Source organism: Neophocaena asiaeorientalis, unplaced genomic scaffold, assembly GCF_003031525.2.
Source record: "Neophocaena asiaeorientalis asiaeorientalis breed wild unplaced genomic scaffold, Neophocaena_asiaeorientalis_V1.1 scaffold294, whole genome shotgun sequence".
In the NCBI taxonomy this organism is placed as follows: domain Eukaryota; kingdom Metazoa; phylum Chordata; class Mammalia; order Artiodactyla; family Phocoenidae; genus Neophocaena; species Neophocaena asiaeorientalis.
Window position 1 is genome coordinate 2,219,202 of NW_020173945.1, and position 11,043 is coordinate 2,230,244.

The following is an 11,043-nucleotide window of genomic DNA, read 5'->3' on the forward strand; positions in this document are numbered from 1 at the left end:
CCAGTTTTCTAAATAATCCCACCAGGCTCCTCTGGAGGGAGATGGGTGTCCGTACCAAGAAGGAGCTGTGCGAATATGAGGAATGATTCAGGCCCTTCTGAAAAGAGACTTCACGTCGTTATCCGTAATTTACACCTTCATTGAGACCTCCTCTGTCGGGTTTTGTGCAGGAGAACAAGTTAGACCTGGAGTCCTGCCTCCACCCCAGGCCAGCCTCCGGGACCCCCGACTCCAGGGCTAAGATATCACAGCAGATCCGATCAGATAGCACATGTGGGTCACTGAAGTCATCTGGTGTCATGGAGAAGAATCGAGTTGCGATAGCCTTCATGGGTTGAAGAGTTGTCTCCTGCGGCAGCCCATTCAGCTGTCTCCTCCCCACAGACTCCGGGGGCCCTCGAGGACAGAAGGTGCTGGTGCGGGACTTGAAGCCCATTTACCAAGGGAGCGAAGAGGGTGCTGCGGACTCCAGGCCATCTCCGCAAAGGACAGGGTTGAACAATGGCCTCAGCTGCAGCCAGACAAACCTGGGTTGGGCCGGTGGAAGGGCCGTCACCGAGGAGCTTGAGGTCACACAGCAGACCCCAACCCAGAGGAGGAGCTGCAGAGGCAGAAGGGCAGCCCTTGGTTCCGTCCAGCCTTCAGCTGGGGAACCTGCCTCTGTTCCGATACAAACGGAAACAGTGGCTAATACTGGCTCCCTGTGTGCCCCAGCTCTGCCCAGTGCCCTTTGCCCACATCAGCTTTGGTTGGAGAGTTAAACCCCCAAGCGTGGGAACCCAGGTGGTCTGCATTCAAAACTGTGCACCGAGGCCCTGAATGGGCTGGTGCTGAGGCCCTGATGTTACCGTGCTCTTCATCTGTTTCATCATAAACCTCCCCAGAAACCAAGACAGCTTGGACTTTGGAACCTTGTGCCAGGTCATCACGTGAAGGAACAACGGTTTAGATGGGGGAAGTGGTTCGGTCAAGGTTAGCGAAGGGGAGCTCCTATTAGGATGTGACTTCCCTCCAGTGTTCTCTGCACTGCTCTGCAGCCCGTCTCTGGAAGATCTACCCAATTTCATCTAAAGATGACGGACTCTTCATTTGAAGAAAAAGGGAAACTTGAAACAGGGCCAGGCATCTCCAGCCCCATCCTACCATCCCATAAGCAGCAACAGGGGTGCTCGAAGCTCTGACTCACCAGCCCTTCCCCACCACCAGCCTTGCCCCGAAAGGCCAATACCTGAGCCCTGGCTCCCAACGCTGGGGGCTGCTGTGTGTGCCAATGGCCTTGGCCTCGGCACCCAAAGCTTTTGGATGGAGCGATCAGATTTTGGGGTGATCCAGGACCCACTGCAAGCGACACCCTGACTGGAGCCACTTCCCTCAGTCTGGCTGCTACATCTGCAGATAGGGAGCCTCCCCCTGTGTTCCCAGTAACTGTGAAATGAGTGGGCAGGTAAAGCACTGGGTACAGGGTGGTGGTGTCTTTCCTGTTCCTACGAGCACCTTAGGCTCCAGCTACCTGTCTGGCCCTATGGGCAAGGCGCCCCAGAAACTTCCATACAGAACAAGCTGGCCTGGGTTCTGACAGCGTGGGCTGCACCCCGCCTCTGCCTGCAGGGAGGCCCAGTCCAAGCTGGGCTGGGGGCAGCCCCTCTCGGTTTCCTTCTGCGCTGTGGCCGGGCTGGGCTTTTGTCATTCAGAGCCCGGGCCGCGCTCCCTCCCTGGGGTCAGGCGGCCACTTGCAAACCCCCAAGGCGCTCAGCTTGCTGCAGGGTCCCCGCCGCCGAGCCAGGTGCGTCTGCGGAAGTCGGGCTGGGGGCGCGGAGAGGGGGGACGGGTGGGCTGAGGGATCTGAGTCGGCCCGAGCGCGGGCCGGGGGGCCGACTTAATGGGATCTGGTCGGTGTAATCTCATTTCAGCTTTTGTCATTCGGGCGGCCGAGGAGCCCGAGCTGGGGGGCCGAGCCCTTTAAGAGGACGCGCGGCCACACCAGAGCGGGACAGGCATGACAAAGGCGCGGGATGCTGTGGCGGGAAATAAAGAGATGAGGCTGGGGGTGGAGCGCCCAGCGTGACGTCTGCCCCCCAGGCCGGGCTCTGCCCCCGGCTTCTTCCGGCTGCGGACGCGCCTTTGAATGGGCCCCCAGCTTGGAACTCCGGGCCCGGGAGCCTGTCCCCGGCAAGGTCGCGCGGGGCCGGGAACCGCACGCGGGCCGACGGCCTCCCTGCCTCCTCGGAACCGCGGGGTCCGATCGCGACCTCCTTCCTCTCTCCCTCGAGGCCTAGGGGACGCCGACGGTTCGGGCAGAACTAGGGTCTCCCCGCGCTTTGGCAGGAGCTGCGCCGGCCTCATTTTCCTCTCCCTGGTCCGGTGTGTGGCCCGGCTCCGGGCCGGGTCTGCTCGGCGGAAGGCGGTAGATCCGGCCCCCCAGCTGTGTGTGTTGGGGGAGCTCCTAGAGGAGGAGGCGGGGTGGACTTCGGGGGCGGGGAGGGGCGCAGCCCAGAGTCCAGACCCGGGAGAGCTCCAAGGCCGGCGTGGGGTGGCGGGGAGGACGTCATCCCAGAGATCAGAAAGGTTAGGGGTGTGTGCGGAGAGGTCAAAGGGGACGGAGTGCACTAGAGGTTGGGAGGTGGAGGCCAGAGACCAGACCCGGGGGTCTCCACGCAGTGGGACAGGAGTGGAGGTAGAGCTCCGAGGCGCAGGCCCGGCTTCCCGCGGGGGAAGGTGCAGTGCGCGCCCCCGAACGGCTCCTCCAGCGGGGTCTCGGCTCCTCCAGCGGGGTCTCGGCTTCTCCAGCGGGGTCGGACTCTTGGCTCTCCACGATCCAGGAATTCCGAGAAACTCGGCAAAGCGGGCTTAGACGTTGAGAGGGGAATCGCACAACTACACACATGCTAGCACTCTCCGCGCGCTCACACACCCGCCCACACTCACACCCTTGCTCATCACACAGCCGACTCCGCGCGGAGGGACACCCTCGCAGGGAACTTTGGCTCAGAGCTAGACATCTGAGCTCCGGCTGGAAGGGTTGGGGTCGAGGGGCGGCATTCCTTGGTCTGGTGGGGCGGTTTTTTTGGAATCCAGACCCGGCCTTGATGCGCAGCAGCCCCGGTGCCTGTGGCGCCTCTCGCCCCACCTGCACGGAACTTCATAGGGCTTACAGAGTTTCGGGCCTCTCCTCTCCTCTCCTCTCCGGGCAGAGCCGGCGGTGCGCGCCCCACCTCCGATGCAAGCAGATCGGTCCAGAGTGCTGGCAGGAGACCCTGGGCCCAGTTACCCTGGTCCAATGCCCATCGAAAGGAATGTGCTCCCAGACCTTTCCCCAAAGCCAGAGAGGGCGGAAGTCAGCTTAGGTCTCTCACTTCTGAACTGTTCAAATCAGCCATCAGTTTTTATGATGTAATTTATAATTTATGCAGGTTGTCTTCATACATATGGTGTTGCTTTTGTGTGTTGGGGTTTCAGGTGCTTTATTACTCTGACGGTGTGATTTGCATTCATGTTCGGTTACCAAGATCGTATTTCTCCTGTTTACACCATAAGGGGCCGAAATGAAGATTAATGCCACCTCCCTTTGCCCGGCAACCCCTTCCCAGCAGACCCCAGACCTCGGCTCCCCTCTAGACCTCAGAGCCCGGCATCCAGCTTTGGCAGAAAGAGGCCCCGCTGTGCCCTGGCTGTGTGGGAAGCCCTGGCACATCAGAGGGTGCAAGCGGACCACCTGTTCCTGCTGTGCGTGCCTGGGCAGAGGCCTGGGGTCTCCCGGGACAGAAATAGGGGCACATACACAAAAGTGTCCTCGCCAGGGAGGCTGAGCGCGGACACGCCACTAGGCCGTGTGGTCACCCAAGCCTCCTGCAGGTGACAAGACAAGGCAACCGACTCTGTGGCCAAGGCCGCGGAATGCACGGCGCTCCAACCACTAGAGACCCCTACTCGGGACCGCCACAGGGAGCTGAGAAGGCCCCGAGGTGAGAATCAGACGGTGGTCAGATCCCGAGGCCGCCAGAGTGTCCCCCCAGCTTCCAGCGCGCCCAGCAGAACCCTCTGCCAAGGAGGACGGGGCGCCGCTCTGCTTGGGACAGGCCCGGTGCTGGAGGGAGCGGCCCCGAGGCCCTGTTCGAGGCTTGCCAGACACAGCTGAAATGATTAAGCCAATTAAGCTCGAACGAACAGGTGCAAGACCGAGCGGGCACGGACCCTGAGAGAAAGGGCGGAATGCAGGTGCTCCGGCCAGCTACACGCCTCGTGCGGACTGGCCGGCGCGCAGACAGCCGTAGAATCGGGATGGTTCCGCCAGGCAAACCCGGTCTTGAGAGGCCTAGAAGGCCACCCCCAACTGGGTGGCAAAAACTGGGCACAGAAGCATGTGCTGAGTCTCGACAATTCCAGCACAGGGCTGGGGTGGGAAAGTCCAAGCCCTGGTGCTCCGAGGGTTTCTCCCAGCCCCAGCGGGGAGCAGGGGCAGGAGGTTGTTTAAGGCCCAAGACCAATCTAAGAGGGCCCTGCCCCCAGAACGCGGAGACGCGGCTGCAGGTTTTCAAAGTACCCTCAGTTCTGCAAAGGCCAGGGGCACCCAGCTCCCCGAGGCTAGGGGCTAGGGCTGGGGCTGGGTGACTATTCCCCCACGCCCCCCACCCCCGGCCCCCAGGATCCCTACCCTGGTTGGTGGATGCAGGGTGCAGACGGGCTCCAAGAGCCCTAGCGCAGGGAGGGGGTGGGTGCAGGTCCGCAGCGCTCCCAAGCGTGATTATTCGATCTGCAGATGTAAGTGGGATTTATTGTAACAACAAATACAGTGATGTCAAAACCCAACCTTGGATTAAAGCCGGCAGCCAAAGGGGAAGTGTATTAACTCCCCCCAGCATCTCCGGCCAGAGCCCATCAGAACAAGCTATTCTTCAGCCCCATCAGAATTAATCATCGGGAGTTAATGTGAAGCTCAGACAAGTTGCTGTTAATTTAGTGCAGAGAGGACGGGATGGAATAAAAAGCTGAGGTGCTGGCCGAGCCTCGTGGGTCTCATTAATCAGCCAGCTGAGACGGCCTGGCTTGATTACAATTTGCAAAAAAATTCATTAGGGCCCGGGCGATTGACAATTTTTCTCTCTGCCTGTGATATGACTCATTAGGCAGCCAAATGAAAGCCATGATGACGGCCGCGATGACAGCGGCCATCAAGCGCCGCTTGTTTATCTTCCTCCCCTCGGCCTGTCTCTCGGGCCTGGGCCTCCGCGCTGGGCTCTCAGGGCCGCCCGGTGTTCGGAGGTTGGGGAGGAGGGAGACGGAGCCCAGAGAGGGCAGGGGGGCCCAGCGGTGGCCGGTGCCGCGGTGTCCACCAGGCTAGGGTAGCCCCAGGCCCTCTACTCCTCCTGCTTCCAAAGGCCAAGGACCAGCGCAGCTGGGGTAGGCCTGGGAGCTTGAGCCCCACCATGAGGTTCCCTGAAGGCACCCCCCTCCTTGCTAGGGAGCTTCACTTTCCCCCCAAGGTTTCTGAAGCCAAGGCTTTGGGCCCCTCCACTCTGTGCCTTCCATCCCTACCATGGGCTTTTGGAGAATGTGGGTAGGGGTTACACCTGTTATGGTGCAAGGGTACATGGGATGGGGGGGCAGAGTGCCCTGCTCTCAACACCCGGGGTTCCTTCCCCAGACCCGGAGCGCCAGGTGGGGGCGTCCCCGCCGCGGAGGCCGCAGCCCCCCCGGATCCTCAGGCCCGGACTCTGTGCCACCGGCCGCGGTTCTGCCAGGGGCACATATCCGGCCTGGGGATGGAGAGGCCCGGGTATGGGGGGCGGGGACGGCGTCTCCACGGGCCTCTGTTGCTGCTGCGGCGGCGGCGGCGGGGGCCAGTGGCCAGTGCGGACCTGCCGCGAGCAGATGACGCCAACAGGCGACCCGGGCGCGATCACTGGCGGGCTACCGGCGGCATCGGCGGGAGCGGCTGGGCCTTGGGGACCGTGCGCCGGGCAGGGAGCGGCCCGGGCGCACCTCCCACCTCAGGCCCCAGGGCGCTGGGTGGGGGGCAGCAAGGAGCCTCCACAGCTCTCCGCTCCCCGCAGAGCGGACTGAGGCCCTCGGAGGAACGGCCACTCAGTATCACTGTGCTCAAAAACCAAGCCCGGGCCATCTTCTGTCCCTGGAAATCTTGGGAACGCGGCGGAAATCGGTGTCTCGGTCGCGCCCGGCCCTCACTTTGCGCCTGAAGTTCGGGCTGAAACCTCGGTCCCCAATGCCCCTCCTCCGCGCAGAGGTGACGGGTCGTAAGCCGTATAAATTAAGTCAATACTAGTATTGACCACGGCGACAGATTTCGCCTTCTTGGACCGAGAACCGCGGTGAGTGAGGCGCGCGGCTGCTTCGCAATCCGTTCCCCTGCCTCCATTCTGAAGGCTGAGGCTGGCGAAGCCGCCGGCTTCTCTTCGCTCTTCGGGCTGCTGGTTTGGTGGCCGCGAGGGCTCTGGCACCGCGCCCCTGGGTCACCCGCGGCCTGTCCGCGGCAATCTCGGAAGGCCTGGCCGCTCGCGTCCGGCTGGGCGCTTCGGGTCGGGAAAGGAGCAGCGCGCGGAACTGGCCGGGCTCGGGGGGCGCGGTCTGCGGTGGTCGGGGAGCGGGATTGGGAATCCTGACACGCCCCTCCCGCGCCCTGCTGGCCGCGCACCCCACCCCGAGGAGGGGGAGGTGCCCAGCTCTCAGCCCCAGCCCCGCGGACCGGCCCCCGCAGCTGGCCGGCGTTCCTCGGGGTGGGGCGGTGGTCGGGTCCCGCCCCGCTCCGACCCCGCCCGGAGAGGGAGGTGCCCGGCCCGCGGGCGTTCACGGCCCGCCTCCGCCTCCGAGCTGAGCGCTGCCGGGAAGCCCAGCTCGGCTAGTTTGTGTTTCTGCTCCCGTCGGAAGATCACGCCCGGAGGCTGATTTATGAGTGCTCGGCCCTGCCCCGCGAGCGAGCACCGCTTCTTTTCGGGTCCGGGATGTTTGTAAGGAAACGCATTCCCTCCCCGGCTGTCGTCGATTTAGAGAATCAGGAGTTTGTGCAAAGCCACCCATACCCGCATTCACTTTCCCTCCTCCGGCGCCCACCTCCTCTGGCCAAAGTTTGCCAGCCTCCTAGGTACTGGTTAGGCCGAGCAGAGGGGAAGATGTTAGATTTCTAAGGTGAAAATTATCCTTGCTCAAATTGATAACCCAGTTGGAGCTCTTGCTGGCCTATTTCAAACCTGGTGAGGTGCTGTGCGGCTCACGTCCGGCCGGCTTGAGGAGGCCCTGGACACGGGGTGTTCATCCAGTACTGGTCTCAGACCAGCTGCCTGGCCACACGCCGGCAGGCGGTTCCCTCTAAACAGTCAAATCTGGACAAACTTATGAGACCCAAGAATTGGTCTTTTCCCTCTCTCTCTCCTTTTTATTATTCACAAGACTGAGATTGTTTTAATGCCATAACTTATACGAAAATAAGCTACATTGAAATAAATTAAACACAACGGAGACGTGCTTCAGACATGGCTCATAGGATATGCAACCCCAGGAAAGAAAGCCAGGCAAAACCAAAGCAAAGCGAATTTCCAGGCTGCCCCAAAACGTCTGCTTTTCAGTCAACTAAAAACGCCAGAATAGAAACAAAAATAAATGGAGACCCCAGTGTTCGTTCCTGCATGTGATGTTTACCTTTGGAAAAGTATGGAAAAGTGGCTGCTATGCGTGGCAGGTTACAGCAGAGGTTTTGTTCTCTTCTGGAATGTGGCTGGAGGACATTACTGGGTAGTTGGGTCCTATAACTTTCAAAATACAGCAGCTGAGATCCAGTCTATATAGACATCTAATGTACAAAGTAGGGTAGTATAATAAATATTTAGTGTGTCTTCAGGTGTAGCTGTAGCCCCTTCAAAAGCAGTCTTTCGAGCCTGTTTCATGAATATACTCTCAATTTGCTTGGGATGTCCAAAGTTGGGGGGTGACTTTGAGTTTTGCCTCAGACACGGTGGAGTCCAGCATGGGTTCCCTCGGGCACTGTGGCTGCTCCACGGTGGTCCAGGCCCTAGCCCTCCCTGGGCCCTCAGGGGCGGGCCTGTTCCAGCTGCTGATGCTGACTTCTAATGGCGAACCTGCTGACGTGGACGGGGATGGGGACAACGATCTTGGGGTTCCTGGAGGGCTCCCCTGTCTTGGAATTGGCATTGCCAGCTTTCACCCGTTTCCACTTGGCCCGGCGGTTCTGGAACCAGATTTTCACCTGCACCTCGCTGAGTTTGAGGGCGTGAGCGATCTGTGAGCGCTCGGTCAGCGAGAGGTACTTTTTGCAGTGGAACTCCTTCTCTAGCTCGAGGAGCTGCTCGCTGGTGAAGGCAGTCCGCCGCCGCCGGTTCTTGCCCGTGGACGTGGTGCTGCCCGCGCCGCCGCCGCTCGGCGGGGTCTCCTCCAGCGCGTGGCCGGGGTCTTCCTCCTTGTGAGCCGCCTGGCCAGTCAGATTGTCATCCGAGCTGTAGTCCAGATCGCTCTCCAGCGAGAAACTCTCCTCCTTGCCCTTCGGGTCGTCTTCCACCTTTGACTCGTCTTTCCCTTGCCCTCTGACAGCCCCGACTGAAAGCAAAACCAAACGGCGTTTTACTACATTTCGCACACTGGCCTTCCTTTCCCTTTCCCACCGTCCCTCGGGCATTTTCCCCGCTTAGCGGATTGTCTTTCTGTGACATTAACACATTGTGACTTCCTGGCCTTTGAGGGGTAGAGAAGGGGGGGGGCGTGAGAAAGCTCAAGGGAGAGGAGGAGACAGTACAGGCGACGGCCCTTTGCCCAGAACCATCACTCAAGGGGCCACCAGGCCTCCTCTGCACCCTCCCAGCTTCCCGCAGCTTAAGGCAGAAGTAACAGGAGGCGTGAGGCCCAAGAGAGCTTCCTCTTTGTCCCCGGGGTGGGGGCTGGGTGAGGACTGAGGGGGAGTTCACGATTCATCCTGCCCGCCCACCACCCTCCCCGCCGCCGCCGCCGCCGCCAAAATTCTGTGAACTTCAATTTCATCGCAGCCAGAGTGAGTGCCCAGGGAGGTGCAGATCCCAGACCATGTCGGGTTTGGAGATAGATGATGTTGGTCAAAGGGAAGTTTTGTAGCCTTAGAAGAAGTTCCCACCGGACACCCCAGCACACACATGCGGACGCACAGCCTCCTAGGAATCCCATTCTCCCAGGCAAGCAGCAAGCCTGGTAAAGGGGTTTAATAGGTCTGGACGCCCTTCGGCACCCTCCCTGCGAAGACGCGCAGCCCAACCCCCCTCCCCAAAGGCCGAAACCTACCCGGGATCCCAGGTCACAGCGCTGGAGATGAGGGAGTGCAAGACTCGGCCAAACTGGCCGGCAGATAAATTCGCCGCTCAGAGCAGCAGCTGGCCTGGGGCTCTGAATGCGCACTCCGCCCCCCCCCCCGCCCCCCCGCCTGTTGCGTGGCTCTAAATGACCTCCGGAGGCCCCGCCGCGCAGCTCCGCTGCATCCTCCGGCTCCTCAGGCCGGTGGATCCGGGGCGAGGGGCGGGCGGGGGCTCGGCCTCATCCCCTCGGTCCCCGCGGGAACACGGAGCTGGCGCGCCCCCGCGCCCTCCCGCCCGGGTCGCGCGCGCCGCCGACTCACCGAGCGACGCCTGCACAGCCTCGGCCGCGGAGAAGGCAAGCAACGAGCCCTCCTTGGCCAGGAAGCCTTTGCCATCCTCCGCGTCGGCTTGCAGCGCCTCCGCCTTGTCGAAGTTGCCACCGCCAGGCAGCGGCTGCGGCGCGAACTTCCGGGCAGCCGCCGCCTCCTGGTGCTGGGGAGACGCGGAGAAGCCGCCGGGCAGCGTGGCCATGAGCGTGGAGGTGAGCGCCATGCCCTGCGCCAAGCTGGAGCAGAAGCTGGTGGGCAGGCTGGGGATCTGGTGGTGAGGGTGCGCGGGCGGCAGCGCCGGTTGCAGCGCGGCCTGGGGCAGCGCGGGCGGCGGCGGCGGCGGCGGCGGCAGCACCACCGGCCGGTAGGGCATGAACATAGGGTAGCCAGTGTAGACGAAATGGCCGGGGCTGGGCTGCGGCGGGCTGCCGATCAGCGAGTCTATGCTGAAGGCGGTACTACTCCCCAGCGGGCGCTGCATCATCATCAGCGACGGCGGGAACGCTGCGCTCATAGACGCGCTCGGGAGAGGCCCGCGAGAGGCGAAAAGTCCCCGCGCCGCGCCGCCAACGGGAAGCCCGCCAGGCGCCGGGAGCACAACTTGGTGCACCGGGCAGGGGCCGAGCGGGACCCGGAGAGCAGATACCCCTCAGTCCTGGGCCCGCTGCATGCCTGGCGGGAGCTGGTGCGGGCGGTGGGCGGGTGAGGCCGTGCGCCCCGGAGTGGAGCGGGCGCCCGGGCCCCGCGGGCTCTCTGGAGCTGCCGCCCGCCGTTTGCCCGTCGGAGCCCGCGCGCGTCGCTCCGCGGCCCTCGGCCCGGGCTCGCAGCCGTCTGCGCGTCCGTCTGTCTGTCTGGCTGTCGGTCGCCTCCTGCGGGCCGCAGGGGAGCGCGCGAAGCTGGCGCACTTGTCTTCGGCGGGCGCCGCCAGCACCTTTAAATCGCGCTCCTCTTTCTCATTCACATTTTGCCTGCTGCCCGGCCGGGCTCCCCTCACGTGGGGCCGGGAGCCGCCGCCTATTGGCTGCGCCAGGAGTGGGCGGGGCGAAAGTGGGGGCTCCGCCCCTTCCACCAGGGCTGGCCGAGAGCAGGCTGTGGACGCCGCAAGCGCAGCGCGCGGCCCAGAGAGCCGGAGCTTGTGCGCCTGGCCCGCGGCGCGCAAACTTGAAAGGGGCCATTGGCACCTCCTAGGCTCGAAACTCGGGGCTCGGCAGCCTCAACGAGGCCGCCTCCAAGGGCGGCTTTCGGGTCTAGCCACGGCCGCGTCTAAACCGCGGGCGTTTTATTTCTTTGGTACATGCTTTGGAGCAAACCTGCTGCTGCCGGGGTCCGGGCGAGGTTCCCGGAGTTGGGGGCAAGGTCCTGCCCCTCCAGGTCCGCCCCTAGGGCGCCGGCCGGGAGCTAGCAGCCCCTACCCGCCGCAGGGAACCCGC

At 62.7% G+C, this 11,043-nt stretch overlaps 1 protein-coding gene across 2 annotated transcripts; it reads right to left on the bottom strand.

Annotated features, from left to right (window-relative positions):
• Positions 1 to 8,038: 8,038 nt before the first annotated feature.
• GBX2 (gastrulation brain homeobox 2) lies at positions 8,039 to 10,127 on the bottom strand. 2 transcript variants are annotated; one of them, XM_024752821.1, is made up of 3 exons: positions 9,600 to 10,127; positions 9,274 to 9,305; positions 8,454 to 8,562 (listed from the first exon to the last, which is right to left on the bottom strand). In XM_024752821.1, exons 1-3 carry the CDS (start codon positions 10,125 to 10,127, stop codon positions 8,454 to 8,456), a joined length of 669 nt encoding a protein of 222 aa, XP_024608589.1. The 2 variants fall into 2 exon arrangements, with proteins under 2 accessions (XP_024608588.1, XP_024608589.1); XM_024752820.1 differs by lacking the exon at positions 9,274 to 9,305 and having other exon boundaries at positions 8,039 to 8,562; positions 9,605 to 10,127.
• Between the last annotated feature and the right edge of the window lie 916 nt (positions 10,128 to 11,043).